Source organism: Meira miltonrushii (genome assembly GCF_003144205.1).
Source record: "Meira miltonrushii strain MCA 3882 unplaced genomic scaffold FA14scaffold_3, whole genome shotgun sequence".
Lineage (NCBI taxonomy): Eukaryota > Fungi > Basidiomycota > Exobasidiomycetes > Exobasidiales > Brachybasidiaceae > Meira > Meira miltonrushii.
This window is the reverse complement of record NW_020289945.1, coordinates 1359404-1380587: the sequence shown is the minus strand read 5'-3', so window position 1 is coordinate 1380587 and position 21184 is coordinate 1359404. Positions and strand designations below refer to the sequence as shown.

The following is a 21184-nucleotide window of genomic DNA, read 5'->3' as shown; positions in this document are numbered from 1 at the left end:
GAGAGTCACGTCAAACAACGCCTTTGAAGAAATTAAAATTTTCTCCGCTTTCCGCGATCTTCCTTTCGCTATCATCAGCTTATCGATTAGACTTATCAAAAAAGATGGAACAACGAAAGATCGGCGTCTTGGGCGCAGGTCAACTTGGACGTATGTTCGTCGAAGCAGCATCTAGATTGAATGTGGAAGTACATTTGTTGGATGTGGGTACCACTGCTCCTGCTAAACAAATTTGTTCTTCAGATCATCATATCGATGGAAAATTCAGTGATGCTTCAAAGATAGAAGAATTGGCAAAAGGCGTTGATATTCTGACTGTGGAGATCGAACATGTTGATGCGAAAGCATTACAGACTGTTCAAGATAAAGGTATCGTCAAACACATTCATCCAACACCTAAAACCATTGCTCTCATTCAAGACAAATATTTGCAAAAGCGATTCTTGTCTGGAAAGGGAATTCCGGTAGCAGACTTTGCATCCGTTGGACCTGAAGACGCAGAGTCCTCTCAAGCAGGAGCAGCAAAGATTGCACCACTACAAGTACAAGCTATCGATGAAGCTGTCAAGCAATTCGGACTACCACTCATGCTCAAAAGCCGAACGCAGGCATACGATGGAAAGGGAAATTACGTTTTGAAAAATGTTGAAGATGCATCAAAAGCTGTTGAATCACTTGGTGCTGGATCAAGAGGCTTGTATGCTGAGAAATGGGCACCTTTCGTAAAGGAGGTAGCAGTCATGGTCGTGCGTAGCGTTTCGGGAGAAGTACGTGCTTATCCAGCGGTAGAAACATATCACGAAAACAGCATTTGTCATAGTGTCTTTGCACCATTGCGTCATAATGATCCCGCTGTTGCACAAAGGGCACAAGACGTCGCTAAGAAAGCTGTAGCAGAATTGGAAGGAGCGGGTGTATTCGGAGTCGAGTTGTTCCTGATGTCAAACGGTGAATTGCTCTTGAACGAAATCGCTCCTAGACCTCACAACAGTGGACATTACACCATCGAAGCATGCGAAACAAGTCAGTATGAGAATCACGTTCGTGCTATTCTTGATCTGCCTCTTGGCAGCACAGCACTCAAGGTGGGCTCATCAGCCATGCTTAACATCTTGGGTGTAGCTGATTTGGATGCAGACAAGGCTGCTATTGAAAAGACGTTTGCACCAGTGGTAGCAAGCCTGGGCGTTCCAGGCACAACAGCTCATCTGTATGGGAAAAGCGGATGTAGAAGAGGTAGAAAGATGGGACACATTACCATCGTGGGCAATAATGATGCACAAGTACGCGAGCGTTATCAAATCTTGGTAGATGCTTTAGACATTGCGAAAAAGGCTGCCGACGAAGGGTCTTCTTTACCAAAAGAGCTTACAATTCAAGGCGCAACAAATGTGTCTCCAGACAAGTTATTCAAGGGCAGATATGCATCCTTACAGGAAACGGTCGATAAGCCCGTCTCGAGTGATTTCTCACATCCTCATCCTCTAATAGGAATTATTATGGGATCCGATTCTGATCTACCGGTCATGTTGCCTGCCGCTCAGATTCTGAAACGATTTGCAATCCCATTCGAGCTCACCATCGTTTCCGCACATAGAACGCCGGATCGTATGCAAGTATACGCCCGTCAAACCGCCGCTCGTGGATTAAGAGCGATCATCGCAGGTGCTGGTGGAGCTGCTCATTTGCCAGGAATGGTAGCAGCTCAAACTGCTTTGCCCGTTATTGGAGTCCCGGTAAAAGGAAGTACGTTGGATGGTGTGGATTCGCTGCACAGTATCGTTCAAATGCCAAGGGGAATTCCGGTAGCCACTGTTGCTATCAACAATAGCACAAATGCTGCTCTTTTGGCTGTGAGAATTGTTGGTAGTGCCGATGTTGAAGTTTTACAACGGATGCAAGAGTACATGGATAGTATGGAAAAGGAAGTATTGGGCAAAGTTGAGAAACTTCGTGAACAAGGATGGGATTATGTAGTGAAGAAATAGATTAGAATGTTGTCATACGTGCTAGATATGTGCATAACTGATTTTATTGATATACAATGATGCTGCCTTTGCTGCAACTTTTGAAGGTCCGAGTAATGCTAAAAGTACAAATGTTTTTTGCGAATTGATTAGACTGAAATTACCGATAGGAACGAGGAGGAGGCGAACGAGACCGTTGGCGGTCATATCTGTCGCGATCACGATAATCTCTTCTGTCGCTCCTATCCCGATCTGATCTGTTGTATCGATAATCGTCTTCTGGTGGCCTGTATGAGCTTGAAGAAGGTGGATAAGCCTGAGATGGTCGTGCGCCAGCAGAATGACCGTTGGTGTAACCGCCTCCAAAACCACCAGCTGGTCCGGAAGGAGGAGCACCGTTTGTGGAGGAAGGAGGACCATTGTTTCTCCGATCACTCGGTCTCCAGCCAACACCTGCTGCAATGAGCCTTCGAGGATCTTCACCTCTATCGCGCCGAGCATCGAATTCGACAATAACGTCTCGTAATTTCACATACCCCAAATGCATCCTTCCTCCGAAATGATCTGCCAATCGTCTATCGGAATCCAAGATGGAAAGATAAGCACCGCAAACATCACAAACACGAAGTTTCTGATGACCACTTGCACCTGCCGTATCGCTCAAGACTTGCAATTCTTTCTCTCGATCTGCTTTTTCCACTTTGAGTGCTTCAGCTTTTTGTAATTCAGCCAAAGATTCTTCAATTTGACCTTGTTCACCTAACCTTTCCACTTCTGCCATTGCATCGTTCATTGCTTTTTCCACATCGGCAATATCTCTCATCAGATTTGTGAACTTTTGCGTTTCTTCCGGCGTTTGATCTATCCTTCTCTTATTTGCTGCAATTTTACGATCGATATCTGCCATAAATGCACGAATGTTATCTTCATATTCTGCTTCAAAGGTTGGGTATTGTTCACCTTTTGCGATTGCGCTGGTATACTCTTCCTTTAACTTGCTCAAATGCGATCTTGGACATGTTCCTAAATCCACTTTTGTATTACTGAATAAATCATGCGGACATGTTCCACATAAAAAGTTTTTACAAACTTTATCATCGGTAAAGTGTAATTGTTGGGTTGTTAATCCCATTGCTTCGGGTCCCATTAACTTTTCCAAAAGTGCCCTTTGCACCTCCGCCTTTCTTCCCATTGTTTCCACCTCTGTTTGTTTGATCAAAATCGAACGTTAGCGAGAGAGTACATATGGATGTCGTGAGGCTGATCGCGCTTGTGCATTAATTTCTTCTCAAACTGCTCATAGCAAGACGGCGTACGTCTTAAACGCGTGTATCACACCAACACACAACCAACATCATGGCACGTATGATGTTGGCGAAATGTAGTCAAAATGGATAGCATTGCCGGGGAAGAAAAGAATGAACAAGATGGCGAAGCTAGTACGAGTCAGTCTGTCATCACCAACCAAAATGATATATGGCCAGACAAGCTGATCCAATCGATGCTTGTCGATACAGCGGGGGACAAGTCTGGTCAAGGATACGACATAATTAAGAAGTTCATGGGTAACACAAGCTATGATGCAGATGCTACTTCAGACGATGATGACGAAGAAAGCGAGGACACTGAAGGAGAAATACAACACTTGCTGGAAATGCGAAAGGCGGTCAGCGATTTACTCATCAATAACGAGAAATACTCTGACGCACTAAAGCTCGCATTCTCGCAAGTACGACTAGCGATTGAAGAGGCAAAGAATCTCAAGCAATATCTTGACCATGCCGACAGCTTGTCCGAACATCTTTCTCGCGGTGCTTCGATTCCTGTTCATTCAGAGAAGATCAAGCTCCCACTATTCCCAGACATCTATCAAGAAATTCCGCGAATTGCATATCAGGCAAAAGAGGTAGAAGATCTTCGGATATCGCTGTCGTCTTTTGAATGGTCAGAAAAGGATGTGAAACGACTCAAAGAGGTTGTATTGAAGCAATGCAAAAAGATTGCGGCTATTCAAATGACAGAAGACGGCAATGAAGAAGACATCTTTGAGACTATCCGGCAAACGTCCGATGAAGACTTGTTGCAGCATGCGATCCCATCCTTGGGTGAAGATATAGTAGACTGGACCCTCATTGCGCGTGAGTTGGGCGAAACGCATACACCAGAAAGTTGTCGAACTCGATGGCTAATGAAAGAGCGACCTGGTTTGAATAAGAAGGATTGGACACAAGATGAGCTTGTCAAATTGCAGACATCAGTCCAAAAGCACAAGAGCACCGGGCAAGGATCAGATTGGGAGGCAATTTCACGCGATGCCGGGAATGGAAGACTGGCCATTGATTGCCTGTCCGCTTGGCAGAAGAATGACTTTGTGGATCAGGATGGTGATGCAGCGAGCCTTACCTCACAAGAGAAGGAACAAATTGAAAGTCTATTTGAGGTATGGGGCGCTCGGTCTGCCTTGATCCGGGAACATCTCCCAACAATCCGGAAGAGATCTGCGATAGATACTTACATTGCTCAATTGCAATCGGAACGACAGAAAGCGCCTGATATGTGGTTGATCGAATCAGATGTAGAACTGGTACGTCATCTGGCCCGGAGCGTAAAGTCTACAAGACAGGTGATTCTACGTGACCCTTGGCGGGTGAAAGAGGTTGATTGGGATGCGCATTTCCCAATGAAGCCTCGCGGTGTATCCTCTGATGAAGTCAGACATAGATGGGAGAGGATTGTGAGGGATAGCAAGGTTCATCCGCAGAAGTATTATGATTTGCCAAAACGTACAGCAGAGGATGAAGTGCTTTCAAGTCCGAAAAAGCGGAGAGGTCGGCCTCCAAAGAAGATTTCAGCCAACTGAGAAAAATAACACGATCACATTTACATGAGAGCACGGATATGTAAGGGAGCATATCTACGAATAAACATCACCAGCCAAAGAAGTAGCAATGGTGAAAGTGGTGTATGTCAAAGTCTATGTACAGTATCAATATATTTGCAAACGATGAATGTTGGTATGGTGCAGATTAAGCACTGTGGTATTGCACCATATTTCCGCTTCTATGATATTTTTCTTGTAATTGTCTTGAGTATTGACGAACAATGTGGATCAGGTACAAGCCTACCATCATTGCCAAAATCCAGAATGCTAGAGTGACACCCCAGCCAACGTTGAATGTCTGCAAAAAGTGAAATCAGTCAGTTTCAAAGATGTTTCTTTCCCGTCGTACCTTTTACTCACATGTCTACAGTCGTCCTTTGACATACCCTTATTGTCTGCTCTGCATTGACGAATGAAATCATCACGGTTGTGCCAAGTAATTCCAAAGTTAACCGATCCAAAGATCAAGACGGAAACGAAAGACATATACAAAGAAGAACCATAAAGTGAGACCATTTTATAATTTGCCATAATTGCACCAATAAAACCGAAAAGTGAAGTTAAAGAAGTTAATGCCATCAGTGAACCCAAAAATCCCAAGAATAACCTTTCTGCAAGTCCTAAACTTTCATGATGTTGTGCTAAACCGACCAAAGTTACCACACCGCATGTCAATGCAAATGCAAACGTTAAAGGTGCAAGAATCAAAACACCCAATCGAGTTGGTAAACAACAACAGAAAGTACGTGTTCCAGGCATTGCGAAGGCTGTGAGGTATGTGTGTTGTGGTTAATGTTTGGCTTGTCGTGTGATGGCAATGAGAGTGTGGATTTGAAAAAGTGAATGGCTGATATGGGATAAAATTGGAAAACAATTTGTCAAAGAAAGGAGTTTAATATATACCCTTTGAGTCCTATTCATGAATTTCGCCATTCCTGCTTTCTCTCGCCATTAGGAGGCGTCATCGCCTTTTAGAGAATCACAAGACAGAGAAAAAATAGGAGGCGTTCTTAACTCCTCCTACACGGCGCCCTTTCTTGGGTTGAGGCAGTGTTATCTTTGCATACTTTGCAGTTAGAGTACGCCTCCTGTTCGCCTTGGAGAAGAACGGCCAAATTGGAAAACACGGAAATCTTCGTCATTTTCAACTCCTGTCAAAATTCAAAAATGCATTTCCGGCGCCGAAAGGTGTTTGCCGTAAAGAAAAGGCCAAGAACGACAACAGCACAGCACGCTTTAACACAGCAATAATGCAAGCACAGCCGACGATCTTTCGTTTACACGGTTTATGGTGTTTGCAATCTCGAGATATGGAAAAGGTGGCGGGTGCGGCGGTAATTGACCCCCCTCTCTCTCGTCATTCCTAAACCTGGAAAGAGGAGGAGACTTTGAATTCATTTTGCCTCCGTTTCAAAAATTTAAACAACGCCCGATGAATATAGTGGTAATGCCTGTACATGATTCGTTGCTTGGCTTTTCTTGGATCATGCAATCCGGTCTGAGAAATAAAAATGTCATCATCTTCCTTTGATCGCGATTTAAAGAGAAGTTTTATTTTAAACAGAGATCGTTGTTAACGGTCACCGTTGAGGGCGTAAAAGCCGATTAAAACACGTCACATGAATAGCTGGCATGTGATGAGCTCTGGATAAACTTGATGTGGATATATCCAATGAAACTTGTATGAATTCAGATTTTTGTTTTTGACGTTTAATTATCCCAATCCAGTATTGTTCAACACACACACAATCACTAAAGCTCATTTAGCCTGTCAATCAAGTTCCTAGCAATCTCAATATGAAATGATGATCATCTTGTTATGAGAATTAGATGATCATCGGGAAGATATGATACAAAGATGTATAGGATGAAGCCATGATGATAATGACGATGGTGATGGATGAGATATGCTTACCTAATCTACTTGTCATTCTTACGGGCGTAGTGCATAATCTGAGTGAATAATTGTGGCGCAATGTAACAACAACAACACGCTAATTCAAATCCCCAATTCGGCGTAGAAAGAGAGAAAGGTCATAAGTCTAACAACAAAAGGTACAATAATAGAATGGATTATTATGATGATCAATTGTGTGTAAGTAGAATGCATCAGAGCATTTCTATTCATTTCATTTTATGCAATCTTCATGCAACACACGGGCCCTTCCTTCCTTCTGTGCTTATTGATGCAATAGTAAACTTTAATTACTGTTTGGCGCACTGCTCTGCTCTTGGGTTTAATAATGTACATAGCGTGATCAAATACAGTAACAGTGGCAGCAGCATATTACCAACACACACGCACACTAACTGCACGGTATCATACTACAAACAGTGCTAAAGTGCCTTTCTCAATTCACAATACACTTTGACGCCGCCGTCGTTCAAAAATACAATTCAATATAACGGAAATCAATTATCCTTCGAATAGATGACCATCCCAATTAGTAATAAGGGAAGCATCATCACTCCATCCCCTCTTTTTACATCATTTGGGCTACAAGGAAAAAAGGGTTTTGTTTGGTTTGATGGCACAAAAGAACCTCCCTCTCATCCATGGCTTTCAATTCGACAACTAGGTAATAAAAACATCAACTCTTCACCTTAGCAACCCTTGATTGCGTAAAAGGCGTTGCGGAGGTAGGGAAATGGCGAACCATATTTATCAGCCTCAAGTACAATCCATTCAAACTGGAATGTATTCTGGCGGCAGTAAAGATCGAAACGGCTCATCATCTTCCCTTACTTTTAAACCTGGCTGGGATACCATTAATTCATCCGGCGTCGGAAATAATCCTTCCGGCCAACACGACGAACAACCATCATTTTCAGCATCAAACGCTTCACTTCCAGGTGCCTTAGGCATTCAGCCGCCTTTTGCCCAAACAGATTCAGCCGGTAGATTCTCAAACGCTTCCATTAATTCAGACATGGACACTTCCGCCAGTCCCATTTCCAGCACTTATTCACGCAGGATCATATCCAACGGAAATTCATCATATGAAACAACGCATTCCGCAATGCATTCAAATCAAAATGATCAACAAATTCGACGTCATTATAGCTCAGGCTTTAATGGAATGGACAAAAATCATGTTGCATCCAATAATGCAATGAATGCTGGTCAAACGAATGGGTCCTCTTTAAATGACAGTCATGAGAGCGCTAATCTCAACCGGACAAGAACTGATAGCATCTCATCCAACGGAAGTGCAGCAACTGCAGCATCTACATCCAATGCAAGCAATAATATGCGCAACTTTCTCGTTCCAATCGGTGCAACTGGTGCTCGTCAAAAGTTGTCAATCTTGAGCGCATCCCAACGCCCTCGTACTGCTCAATCAGCCATCACACCTTCATTCGGATCCACATCAGGAACGGCATCAGGTTCGTTTGTCAAAACATCTTCTCCTTCAATGGCTACATCTACAGCGCCGCCAGCCAGACGAGCAAGGCCCACTACCTCCGAAGGCCATGCCGATCCGAGAACGACATTTCAACGTTCCGAATCTGATTTACAAGCAACACGAAGGTTGAGCGGCGGGCAAAGATCTGTGGATGAATCGCATACTTCAATTCATTCCATACGAGATGATGAAGATGACGATGTACCTTCGATCCGAAGTCAAAGTGCACGTAAGAAAGCATCTTTTGAGAAAGCCAGTCGAGTGATGGGTACGAGTGGATTTGCATCCATGTCAAATCCTCCTTCGACAACGCGCACGAGACGCAAGACAAGCGCCCAGGGTGCCCACGATTCCAATTCATCAAAAGGTTCAGGAGTCTATGCAAATTCAGGAGCTCATAGTTCAAGCGGTAGTATTTCGAGCATAGGAGGCGGTAGCAATCATAGCCGTAAGGGTAGTCTTTATAAGCATAGATCTGGCTCGCAATCAAGTTTGCATTCACTCTCTAGCCTTCGTGACGCAGCTCAGTCGATCTTTGGTGGAAACAAAAACGTTGAAAAGGAAGAGAAACACGATTCAGGCGTCGCTCCGCAACGTTCGGCTTCTCAATCATCGGCGACAAAAAGTAATAATCCTGATCCTAACGCAAACAACGAAAAGCGATCCGTGTCCACCAACAAACCTGACGGCCTTTTTGGCGGACTAGGTAGATCGATCAGCAGTGGAGCAGTAGGCGAATCCGAATCAGGTCGTCGTCCACGTTCATCTTCAGGCACAAAGGATCTCGCAGGACAGGTAAAGACGGGATTCAAAAATATGTTTAGCAGAAGCGGAAAGAATTCTAGGCCTTCTACGGCTATTTCGAGCATTAGCAGTCCACAACCTGTTGCAGGAGATCCATTGGCATCTGGTGCCTCTTACTCACACTACCACCAGAATGCATCACAAAATTCACAGGAAATGTTTGACCCCAGGCGTCCACCGCAGAAGCAACACAGCCTTGATCGTAATGTGGGATGGCAACATACGCGGACATCTTCAAATACCTCTGGTCGTATGATGGGTGCGAATTATGCACCTGAAGAGCAGGATCATTCACGTGGACCACCAAACGGATCATGGACATCGCCTTTACTTCAGCACAGGGTCAGTGAAGAATCAGACGGAGGTGCAAGTGGACCTATGAGACCTCGTATCGTTGGGCGATTGCCGTCGAAAGAGTACGCTTCCGCCTATCCTCCAAGCACATCTCGCCCACGTACTGCACCTTCGGTCAAAAGCTTCGATAGCGTTCGAACTGGCGATAGTGCAACCAATTACGATGATAGAGGCGAACAAGATAGAGGCAAAACGCCAATTCCATCAGCAAATGGTTCTGGTCATAGAACGCCAACTCCTCGTCGTCCGTCAAATTCTTCAACTCAGACCGCATCTACAGCACGCGAGTATGAGAACAATGCTGGCATGCCACCTTCACACCCGTACGACCAACAGGAAGGCGAAACTCGAACATCTCGCGATTTTCCGACAAATCCCGCAAGTGCAAGAAGAATGGAATCGGTTTATGCGGGAGTACTTACAAGTGCCGGTGTCCCTATACAGGAAAGATCGCCAGAAAGCATGTATTCTGCTCCGAATTCCTCTCGTAACCTCAGCCCTGCTCTTTCAGATAGACCCAGCGTTCCTCTTACTTCGCCTCTTTTGGCATCTGTTCTGGGCCAACAAGGTCTACCGCCTATCGCTATCCCTCAAATGCCCGTTCAATCTCCACCAAGGCAAAGGAAAGCAGCTGATCGGTCCAATAGTACTTCTACAATCTCACGTTCTCCTTCGACAGAGGATAGTGCTCAAGTCATTACGCCTAGTACCAGCTCTATGACTGCTATCAGCACACCCTCACCTAAACCTGCTATACCCGTCAAGTCTCGAAATCGGATTGCGTCTATGCAAACTTTGGATGATGCGTTTTCTCCGGCGTCCGATCATCCATCCTCTACGACTTCATCGAGCTATGCTCATTCATCTCCTCGAACGCCTACTCAAGATACCCCTACTAAAACAAATGAAGATGGAGATTCTATTGTGACAAAGACACCTACAAAGGGCGGAAATGTTGAAGACGCTTCAAAGGTACTCAAGGCCAAAGATGGCACTCCACTAATCGATCCAAGCACATTTGTGCCTCCAGATGCCCTTTTACGAACCCGCAGAGGTCTTCCTGTGAGAAAGACGACAATGGATGAAAAAGCTTCTGCTGAAAATGGCGAGGCGCTGAATGGTAAAGGTACAAGCGAGGGTGCCGTGCAGAAACCTTTCAAATCTCCACTCGCTGCGTTGGAATTGTCTAATTCACCATTGATACAAGATGGCTATTCATGGACGCCTTCAAAATCAGACAAAGCCACACCGTCTACGGGAAAAGGACCGGATGGTCAGATCATTTCGTTCAACAGTTCAGATTATGATCCTTTCGATGGCGATGAGAGCGCAGATGCGATCAGTCTACTACCGACAAGTGCTTGGGCTGAAGTTGAAGCGTCTTTGCTGCGATTTAAAGCTATTCCTGCACAAAGTACGAATGATAAAGGACAATTGTTACGAACTGTTCTATTACCGTTCTTGGCATTAGAAGCAGAAACACCGGATACACGTGTTACTGGTTCTGGACCGTATCAAGCGGCAAAAGCAAGGAGGAAATTATTCTTTGATTGGATTCGTCAATTGTTGGTCGAGCTACAATCCATTCAAACTTCGGCTGATCGTGGTGCCATTCTAGAGAGTATTGCATGTATCATCGAATCGCGCAATTTCAACTCGAATATTCTGGAGAACGATGCTGAAGATCAACAGACATTCTTTGGCGTTTTGGGTCACATCTTGAATTATGCAATTGGCGAGTTGAACAAGAAGGGTGTTTATCAAAATACTCTGATCTTTTCAGGTCGTCTATTAGCTGTAGCGTTCTTCCGAATTGAAGGCGTTGCCAGCAAGCTTCTACGCGCACTTCCAGTTAACCGCTTTGCTCTTGAAAGAGTGGCAAACGAAGCCCAATGGAATGATCGACAGCCAGTGGAATGGGAGAAGTTCAAAGGGCAATTCTCGACTTGGTTGCACGACTTTTGTTTTGAAGATGCACGTTCGTATCTAAAAATGCTCGATTCTCAATCCGGTCAAACGGAAGAAGATGATCGATTCCTTGTACGTCAAGAGCACGTTGAGGTAGAAATGTCTGGTAATTGGTTGAGGAGATGGCAATCAGATGATTCGGAATTGTTCTTTAGCTTTTGCCGTAGCTATCATCGTCAATTAGCCGGTGCCTTTGCCAGCCAACAACAAAAGAATGCAGGAGTCAACTTGGAATTGGATCGACAACTGTTCTTCGGAGGTCCTGGATTCGCTCATTTGGCAACATGCATTCATCAGAAATGCCTCAGTTTGGTACACAGAGATATCCTTTCCGTCACTACGCTATCTTCACAAAAGAACTTCAATCCAGGTGAAACAGCCAACGTTTTATCCGGAAGTACGGCAGGCAAACCGAGACACTTGGAAGCAGCAAACCGTCGCTGTACTGCGATCGTGGTTGACATTGTTCGAACATCATCTGCAACGACTCGAACAAGCATGTTTGCCGCAATGCTTGGCATTCACGTCAAATGCTTGGTCAAAAGGACATCTTTGTATGACGTTCAAGGCGTCTTTTGTCTCTTGGATTGGCTTGATGGAGTTCTTAGCCATATGGAAAATGCAGAGATGGTCGTTGCAGAATTTGTTGATATCGACTTCCTCCTGCAAACGGTTTGGCTGTTATTGAAAGATGCCGATCATGCTCTTGCCCTTATGAGAACGATTGCGTTCTGCTATTCAAATTTTGCCGTCTTGACCGATACTCAAAAACATCGTGAACGATTCTTCGAAGACATTTTGTTGCACCCTGCAATTTTCCAGAAATTGTTCTTGTCTTGGTCGTTCACCATTCGTGCTTACTTTTTGCACTTGCTCGTTTTCCGCTTGGCGCGCATTAATGACTTCTCCAATCCAGACGATGATCCCAAGGGAAAGACATCCGTCCGTGTCATCAAATTGTTCAACAGACGATTGGATGAAATACGTAAGAGGCATGATGAGCTTTCTCCTCCGATCTCTTCAAGTGACTCACAATCAGAAGGTGATGAAGAGGATGATTTTGCACGCTTCAAACGCAGACCCCAATCTTTCGTCAGTACGATTCGTCATACGCCTTCCGTTCACAAGATGGAAACATCATCTTCTGCAGTCACTAAAGCAGAGCGTGTTCTAGGTATTGGTATGCCTGATCCTGTCTTATCTAGCAAAGCCGAGAATAAAGCACAATCCAGAGCAGCAAAATGGCTCAGAGCTTTGGGAGGAAAAGGATCAGCAAAAGGCGGCAAAGGTGCAGCAGGTATGGGAGGATCTGGACACCAGAAGATGAGCAGTGAAATGCCAAAGATTTTGAATCAGCCAAGAAATACTTTGCCAAGATTGGATGAGATTGATATTTTCTCAGACGATGACGAAGCAGACGGGGAGAACGATATGAATCGATCAGGATTCACTGCTAGAAGCGATGATGGTGATGTTACGCCAAGAGCTGAAGATGGTTTAGAATTTCACTTTGAGCCGAAAGCAGGTCACAAGGATGTATCCACTGCACACTCGAATGGCGTTCCAAGTGCGCCAATTGATAGCGATACCTCTGCTCTACCTGCAGCTAATGAACACATCAATTCGGAAATGAGCTTCGATTTGCAAAATCCTATGCCAGGTGTTGGAGGTTTACCAGATGGAACGACTGGCAATGACCCTTCTCAACAACGTATTTCACGCGCATTCTCTCGCAGAAGGTCTTTGTTGCCCGGACCAGCTTATAGCCTCGTACACGGAGGAGAATCAGAATCTGAAGCTGATAATATGACTGAAAGAGGAGAGGATGATCAATTTTCTATGAGCGGTAAAAGTTCACTTGATGAAGGTACAGTACGATCTCGTGAAACGCCAACTTCTGGCTTCACAGCCGAAAAGAATCGTACTTCTGTCTTTGTGATTGGACAACCGTACGATCGTACATTACACATTTATGCCGTTCAAAGTTTACGTGAATACGAACAAACTGTTCAAGAACATGATGACTTTTTCAGTTCACAAGAAGATACCGAATCACCTCAAGTGCCCAGATTGCCGATTCAATGGCCAGCAATGTGGAGTGAATAAAGAAGGCATCTTGCTCTTATTTTTTTATTAGATGCTACTTCTAGAAATGGGTTTTAATCTGTGCTAATGTATTTACCTAATATACACTTTTTATCTTTTTTGACATTTATTAACTTTGTGTGAAGAGTATGGTGGGAGGTGGTGTTGCACGCGTGAAGATTAGACGCACAAACCTGCATACAAGGTGGAGTAGTGTTTCTCACACAAACATCATCATCCTTCATCAATCTCAATGAACAGACTTTTCCAAACATACTCGATTCAACAATCAAGTAACAAGCTGTCTCATTCCGGAGGGTAGCTGACAGAGGAGGGAAGACAGCTGGTGCTGTAAAGGGCGGGTAAGGAAAGAGAGTTGCACATACAATTGGCGCGAAGTTTGAAAAGATGACAAGACCATCTAATGATGTGGCTGTAAAGCAGTCAAGAAAAATTACAAGAAATCATCTGGCTCAACTCAATGCAGATGTATTCGCGACAATCTTGTCATTTCTTGACATTGGATCGATGGCAAGGCTAGAGCAAACATGCACATATGTACGAAATTTTATTCAGCAATTCGGATGGACTCGGCTATTGAACAGCGACTTACGGGCTTTGAGTGAAGTTCAAGCTCGAAAAGGACGAGCAATTCCCGCAAAAGAGGTTCTACGGATCAACCTGGCATGGAAGTCTCGTACATTCCTCGTATCACAATGTGACTTGGATAATACCTCACATGGCAAAATAAATGAAGGTGGAAAAATGACAGAATCAAGCTCTACCTCTGTACCTTTCTGTCAGCTGCATTTGCTACCACATGGACTCATTCTCTTGATGGGTAGTGAGATGCGATATTGGCCAAATACAGAATTGGAAAAACGTCAACCGATCACGATGGAAAATTGTACATTATTCAAATTAGAAAATCCTGCAAATCTCGACAAAAGATGGATCACACAACATCAAAGAAGTAAAAGTAGAAAGGCACGGAACCAGGGGGTAATTGCAGCTTCGGCTGTATGGGATATTTGTGCTTCTGCCGTACTGAACAAACAGGGAACCTTGATTGCTCTTGCTCGAGTGAATGGTCTGATTGAAATCGTACAAATGGAAGCACGCAAGGGTGGCATGCCAGCAAGAGTACATTTGGCCTGGTTCTGGCCTGATCACCTGAATTCGAGCGTTACCATTCAGACATTAGCATCATGTCCAGATTCAGGTCTTCTGGCTGTTTGCGGAAAGCAAGGCGAAGTATGGCTCTTGTCGATTCGGAAAAGACAACCCTTACGCCAGCACAAAGTGGCACATGGAACGTTAGACATCCGAGGTCTCTCTCATTGGAAAGTGAATGAGCGTATATGGAGTGCATGCTTTGCTAAGACCAAGACTTCACACAAATGCCCTCCTTGGATCGCGATCGGAACTGGAGGACGTGAAGGAGTATTGATCTACTCACTAAAGACGAAGATACCGGAATGCATTGCCACCTTACATTGCAATGGTAGGTCAATTTACTCGATCAAGACTGACAGCATGAAGTGCAACGAAGGCATAAGCGACATACTCTATGCGGGATGTTTCGATGGCAAGCTTCGGACCTTTGACGTTACCAAAGCAATACATACGAACGAGTCGAATGCCGTGAGTGTGATGTATGACAAGTATGATCCGAGTGCGATGTATTGCCTCTTGACGGGAATAGGCCAAGATGGAATGCAAATCGCGGCAGGAACGGCTCGTCACGGTGTTGTGAAGATGTTCGATGTACGAGAGGCATTCAAGTGTACAGAAGATACAGCAAAGCCTCCTGATCAAAATAACAGTTTAGACACTCTAGATATAGAACGACAAGGATGGTCATTGTTTGCTGCTCATCCTAGCCGATCGCCAACGTATTCACTCGCGGGCGATTTCGATCGTATCTTTGGCGTCACTGATCAGAAGTTATGGCAGGTAGATCTTCGAAATAGGGCAGGTCATATCAATCAAATGACATCTAGCGATCAATTGGTCAAAGCAAACACAAAGAAGGAATACGAGTTGGAGAAAGGGAAGTTGACCTATTATAGACATTCGGATATGCTTTTAGAGCATAGCAATTTACCTATATGGATCGCAAAGTAGAGGGTACAAATTAGTTTGAGAGTATTGCATTTTTGTAGCATATCTTGTACAACAATAGTGAATGATGATTGCAGAATATAGCACTTGTCACTGGAATGGGACCAAAAATATGGTCAGATCTTGGACTTGCACCCTTGTTCAGAAGTATCTCTCGGATATTTTTAACCATCTCGGTTCCTACATTGATTGGATATGCAAGCCGTCGATCAGATTGCTCATTTGTATAAACAACAATCAAGATCGGAAAAGAAGATCGTACAATCTCTTAGCGCAGAGTCATTGATGCATACAACTGATCCGAAGCGATCAAGGCTCAAGATGATGAATATCTGAATATGTCATAAAGTATGCTTCGATCATGACAGGCATTTTATAGTTGTTTTTATATGCATCATCTTCTTGAATAGCAGCATCTTTAAAATTCCCCGGTCAAGTCCTCTGATCTAATAGTAGTGGCAGTCCACGCAATCCCGAAAGCAATCAATCTATGCATAATATTTGCTTGGCTTTTATTAGCGTTTTGAACCGCCGATAATAAAAATTGATCCTTTATCATGGTTTGGCTTTTCGGCATTGATAAATTGAACAAGTTTGTTTCCCCTTTTATGAATCGTACATGCCGAATGCATTCTTTCCTTCGGTTGCATGAATTAGCATGCATATTAATCAAGAAGAACTCTCAAAGGGCATAATGACTGACAACAAAAGAAACGCGTTCCTCTTTTGTTAAATGAGTTTAGCATTACATCTGTATTCTTTAGACGCGTTTTCCTTAATGCCGATAAACGGTACGCGTTTTGTTCTCCGCTTGCTTGTGGTATGCCTTTTTTTACTCTCTCAATTGTGTTCAACTCTTTGGACCTCCCAAAAAAGAATGATCCATTGATGAACAACGAAATAAAGGGACCTGACACATCCGAGCTGAAGAGAGAAGGTCATTGTAATTCGGCATGTTGCTATGAAGTGCACGGCGACTTTTCCCCTTTTCTGTCATTCAGCCCTTGTTGACAGGTATTATTTTCATTGTTCATTCACTCAAACAGTGTTTGTAGCAGTAAATAAATCAAACGCGTCTTGCCGGTGCGCGCGCCCGGGCGTAGGCTTGAGAAAGGTTTGCTGCATTCATGTACCTTTTTTTTTGCTCAAAGTATTATTTCCCTTCGGCTTTGGTGCTCCAGGCTAAATATCTTCATTCCGACAGGTTATGTGAATCAAAAGGCAGCACTTTAACCCATGATCAGCATTTATGTATGTGCACTTGTCTGCTCTCTGCCTGCGTACACACTAAAACAAAAGCAAGGAATCGCAAGGGGGAACAGACAGCAGACGCACTTTACCTCTTTCACTTTATTAGCTCAAATTTCTACTCATAGGGCAAAAGATGAATTCAATACCATACATACACATATGTACATTTTTATCAATTCGTATATTCTTAGTTAGTACTTCATCGTCATAAAGTGATCAAAAATCGTTCGTAGGCGTCTCTTTTCGCCATCGTTCCTTTTCTCTTTTTCTTTCTCGTCATCATACGCACAGTCGTTACGATATCGAATTGAGGAGAAAGCACACTTATCTGGAACGGACATTCCAACAGATACGATCAAACAAAACCAACAAGGACAATTTTTATCATCTAACAACAAAATCTATTTTTTGCTTCTTCAATCCAACTTTCTCTTCGGATCGCATTCACCCTTGACGGGCAAATTCATCGAGGGTAATTCAGCACATTCGTTTGATACTTCCAGCACGTTAAAGTTCTATCCATCCCGCTCAGCAAAATCATCGGAAATTTTAGCACATCTTCTCATTTCAAGCAATCTATGAACGTTTTGTAAACTCTTTTTTTATCGCATCTTCGACATTCCTTTTCACCTTTTGCTAAACATGGACGCCCATACCCTCAATGCCTGGACTCGATTCGCCCTACAAAAAGGAGGAATTGGGTCATGTACTGCATTGATCGATAATCCTGCTACAGACCTAGAGGATCTCATGTTTATGGCCGGTGAAAAGATTGTCGTTCTTCGTAGACTGGATGATGAAGCACAATCGGAAAGCAGTAAAGGAAGAGGTGTGATCTCAGACGCTGATGCTTGGTTCTTAGGATATTGCGAAGGCGTCGTTGGAAGATTCAAAGGCGCACATGTTCAATTTCATGGCAAACTAAAGAAGCCGGTTTTAATGCGGAGAAGCGGAGTGGGCGCTATTCGTGAATCAACTTTACGACCGATGAGTAAATCTGAAGCGGCCAACTTACATGCTTCTCAAGTACCACCAGGAATACCCGTTACTGCTGTCGATTCTGACGAAGAGGATGGTTCAATCGAAACATCTGGAAGTCGTAAAAGTACACAAGTAAATCCAGACACTACTCGAGATCAAAAGTATAATGGCAAGACTGTAGGCCCTTCATCCACATCAATCGATCGACATCGCGCTGAAGAATCCCTTTCATCCAACAAAGGCTTGAACGGAAAAATGGCTCGCCTTGGAGTGACAACACCTCCTCTTTCTGACGAAAGTCATGCTCGTGCTGCAATTGCACGGAAAGCCAGCATTGCAGATGACAGCGACTCAGATGACGAATCTGATACCCATCTTCCCTGGGCTCGCGCAAGTACAGCAAGCAATTTCAGCTCGGCCTCTCACGATACACCTACAAAGGGTAATGGCTCCGATCCGCATCAACAATCATTGGCTCAGGGAACCCTAAGCAGCAAGGCTATCGCGAATTTGAATATGAGTAACACATTGCCTCCTTCACCAATTTCATCCGCAGAATCACCTTTAACGAGTAAATCTGCCGAGCACGGAATACCGCCTTCAGGTTCATTCGAGGGCGTCATTCCGCGCATTCGTGCACCTGGCTCAGGTCATAAACAAAATTCAGACTCCGTCTCAACAATGACAACTTCTGAATCAGAAGAAGACGCTCGCCGTAAGGATCACGCTCTTTCCATTTACGAGATTTACGGTCGTGATAGTGTTGCTTTCCCAAACTTTGACTTCAGATCCTTGAATGGAAAGACGAGCAGTTTGGGTGGTAGATTGACACCCGCCAAATCTGCCGAATCTCTCAGCGTTCCACGCAGCACACCTGCTTCTCCTCTACTTCCAGTTGACAGCTCAGAATTAGGACAAAGACAGCCTGCAATCGCTTTACGAGCTTCGTCTAATCGAAGGCCAACGGCAGCACCACCTGTACCAACGGGGCAAGTTGCTTCAAGCTTGAGAAGAAAGGCGGAAGCCGGTAGTGCAGCCTCTTCAAGCGATCACAGTCTCGGAATGACTGCAAGTGGAAGTGGAAGCGGTAGTTTTGGTACATTCGACCCTCGCAGACGGCCATCTATGGGAAATTTGAACAGCGCCCGTCATCAAGCGGGCAGAGGGCCAATGTCACCTCAAGATGCAAGAATGCCTGGTATGAGCGGCGACGGTTCAAACTTTGTACCACCTATGCCTGCAGCTATGGAAGACTCGAACCATTTCAGGAGACCGTCGAGCGATCGTGTTCTTGGCAGTAATCTTTTGGCTAGACGCGCACAAGAAAGCGGACCAATGAATGATGGACCATCAATGCTTATCGATACGCAAAATGTCTCTCGACCAAACAATCAGCGCAACGATTCGTTCATGAGAGTGACCGAAGGTGCTCTCCCCTCGCCATCTGCTGCCAATTTCAGACGCACATCATCCGATCGGACGTCGCATCGTGAACGGGTAGGAAGTGGTCAATTGAGAAAGAATCCCAGTAATCCACAACCCGGTCCTCATGGCGGAATGACTGCACTGATGATCCCCCCTTCAAATTCCAACCATCAAGGTCAAAATAATACTCCTTCCCGTAGCCCAAGCCCCTTGTCTGCACAATCTGTAAACGGCACAGGGATGCGCCCTTATTCACCTTCAGGAGCATTGTCTGCCTCGCCGAGCAATAACTCTCAAAATCCAGCATTAGGATCGTCACCTTCTCGTTTACCGTCTCCACTATCACCTAATTCACAGGCACAACTACCGCTTGGAAGACAACCTCAATTCGGTGGCCCTCAAGAAGGTGTAAACAGTCCTACAAAAATGTTTTCTGGTGCTAATGCTCCTTTTGCCAATATCAATCCTGCCAATGTCTCTTTTGATAAGCTTGGGTTCCTCATCGGAACAAGTCCACCGTTCACCACTCCGATGGAAGACGCAGAAGATATGAAAGTATGGCGTCAACTTGTAGCAGAGAATAATGTAGAAAGCGCAAAGAAGGGCAGAAAAGTCAAAAAGATGGTTCATAACGGAATTCCTCATTCTATGCGAGCAACCGTTTGGCCTTTCTTGGCAAGTGCTCATGTACGCAGACGTCCTGGTCTATTTGAAGAACTGTGCAAAGTTTCTCAAAGTGCAAAGGGCAAACGTGGAAAAGAAGCATTATACGAAGCTATCGACAAGGATCTTGATCGTGCTTATCCTGATCATAAACAATTCATGGGCCCTGAAAGTACAGGTGTTGCCGATCTTGAAGCGATTCTCAAAGCATACGTTCATTACAACCCAATCGTTGGCTATACTCAAGGTATGAATTTGGTAGCAGGCTTTTTGCTCATTCAAATGCCGGCCGAGGAAGCATTCTGGTTGATGTGCGCTTTATTGCGTGATGTTCACATGGAAGGATACTATTCCGGTGAAATGAAACAATTGCATGTTGATGGAATCATATTTGGTCAATTGCTTCAAGCAATGGATCCTGAACTCGCCGCACGTTTGATCGAGCTCAACGTTGAACCAATCAACTTTGCACCAAATTGGCTTTTACCTTTGTTCTCAAGAATTCTTCCATGGCAAACTCTCTTACGTGCTTGGGATGTTTTCTTCTTTGAAGGACCATCTTGGATCTTGCGGGTTGCATTAGCAGTCGTTAGAATCTTACGTGATCCATTGATGGATAAACGAGTATGCCCAGGTACAGGAGAAGCATTACGATTATTGCTGCATCCACCGCAACAATTATTGACGCCTGAAAATGTGATCCCATGCGCATTGAGCGTGAAATTGAAGGATGGAGAAATGCGTAAATTAGGACGTCAAGCATCCAAATTGGTTCGTAGTACCGTTTTGAATCAAGCCACAAGAGGACGATCACAATCGGTAAGCGCATCAAGCGTTTCAAGATCTTCTTCTGCGCCACCCGTTAAGCGTCAACATGCTGGTCAATAAGCACGCTTTTCGAGAGAAGAAGAAGAAGAGGCCTTTTTCCAAAAAATTGCTTAAAGCAAAGGACAATCCTTAATTATCAAAATATACCTTGTATATTCTCTCTCTACCTCTCTTTTTTCTTTCTTTCGCAGACCTATCAACGTACATAGTATTTGAATTGCATCTGCATCATCCTCTTTTTTCCCTACCTTTTACTGTCTATCCCCTCTCTCTGATCACTTTGGTAACCTTGTAAAGTAATGGAAGGTCACACATACACATCATCATCAATATTGCAGTTCTTATCACATTCTCATTAGCTTAATAAGAGAGTGAAAATTAATAGCGTTTCGTAACAAGGGCACTATATTGACTGGTAGAACTGTTTGAGCATAACAGTGACTGAT

General features: G+C 44.2%; 7 protein-coding genes across 7 annotated transcripts; 5 read left to right on the top strand and 2 right to left on the bottom strand.

Annotated features, from left to right (window-relative positions):
* The first annotated feature begins 18 nt into the window (after nucleotides 1-18).
* Nucleotides 19-2092, top strand: FA14DRAFT_161433 (putative phosphoribosyl-5-aminoimidazole carboxylase). The gene has a single exon (XM_025499121.1). The coding sequence runs from the start codon at nucleotides 105-107 to the stop codon at nucleotides 1986-1988; it is 1884 nt and encodes a 627-aa protein (XP_025354017.1). The 5' UTR covers nucleotides 19-104; the 3' UTR covers nucleotides 1989-2092.
* Nucleotides 2093-2127: 35 nt separating this feature from the next.
* On the bottom strand, nucleotides 2128-3212 carry FA14DRAFT_147685 (LUC7-domain-containing protein; the record flags this gene model as incomplete). The annotated part of the gene is made up of 2 exons (XM_025497355.1): nucleotides 2421-3212; nucleotides 2128-2327 (listed from the first exon to the last, which is right to left on the bottom strand). The coding sequence occupies exons 1-2, from the start codon at nucleotides 3157-3159 to the stop codon at nucleotides 2128-2130; spliced, it is 939 nt and encodes a 312-aa protein (XP_025354016.1). The 5' UTR covers nucleotides 3160-3212.
* A 102-nt stretch (nucleotides 3213-3314) lies between these two features.
* On the top strand, nucleotides 3315-5080 carry FA14DRAFT_161431 (uncharacterized protein). Its single transcript, XM_025499120.1, has one exon. The coding sequence runs from the start codon at nucleotides 3358-3360 to the stop codon at nucleotides 4825-4827; it is 1470 nt and encodes a 489-aa protein (XP_025354015.1). The 5' UTR covers nucleotides 3315-3357; the 3' UTR covers nucleotides 4828-5080.
* On the bottom strand, nucleotides 4994-5607 carry FA14DRAFT_180347 (uncharacterized protein; the record flags this gene model as incomplete). Its single annotated transcript, XM_025500995.1, has 2 exons — nucleotides 4994-5146; nucleotides 5209-5607. 2 exons carry the CDS (start codon nucleotides 5605-5607, stop codon nucleotides 4994-4996), a joined length of 552 nt encoding a protein of 183 aa, XP_025354014.1.
* A 1673-nt stretch (nucleotides 5608-7280) lies between these two features.
* FA14DRAFT_173478 (uncharacterized protein) lies at nucleotides 7281-13574 on the top strand. The gene has a single exon (XM_025500485.1). It carries the CDS (start codon nucleotides 7497-7499, stop codon nucleotides 13485-13487), a length of 5991 nt encoding a protein of 1996 aa, XP_025354013.1. The 5' UTR covers nucleotides 7281-7496; the 3' UTR covers nucleotides 13488-13574.
* A 300-nt stretch (nucleotides 13575-13874) lies between these two features.
* On the top strand, nucleotides 13875-15593 carry FA14DRAFT_156394 (uncharacterized protein; the record flags this gene model as incomplete). The annotated part of the gene is made up of 1 exon (XM_025497823.1): nucleotides 13875-15593. The coding sequence occupies one exon, from the start codon at nucleotides 13875-13877 to the stop codon at nucleotides 15591-15593; it is 1719 nt and encodes a 572-aa protein (XP_025354012.1).
* A 1443-nt stretch (nucleotides 15594-17036) lies between these two features.
* Nucleotides 17037-21100, top strand: FA14DRAFT_161430 (TBC-domain-containing protein). Its single transcript, XM_025499119.1, has one exon. It carries the CDS (start codon nucleotides 17484-17486, stop codon nucleotides 20796-20798), a length of 3315 nt encoding a protein of 1104 aa, XP_025354011.1. The 5' UTR covers nucleotides 17037-17483; the 3' UTR covers nucleotides 20799-21100.
* The last annotated feature ends 84 nt before the right edge of the window (nucleotides 21101-21184 follow it).

Excerpts from the sequence above, each read along its gene's own strand:
- FA14DRAFT_161433 (XM_025499121.1), top strand. The coding sequence starts at position 105 with ATGGAACAACGAAAGATCGGCGTCTTGGGCGCAGGTCAACTTGGACGT.
- FA14DRAFT_161431 (XM_025499120.1), top strand. The coding sequence starts at position 3,358 with ATGGATAGCATTGCCGGGGAAGAAAAGAATGAACAAGATGGCGAAGCT.
- FA14DRAFT_173478 (XM_025500485.1), top strand. The coding sequence starts at position 7,497 with ATGGCGAACCATATTTATCAGCCTCAAGTACAATCCATTCAAACTGGA.
- FA14DRAFT_161430 (XM_025499119.1), top strand. The coding sequence starts at position 17,484 with ATGGACGCCCATACCCTCAATGCCTGGACTCGATTCGCCCTACAAAAA.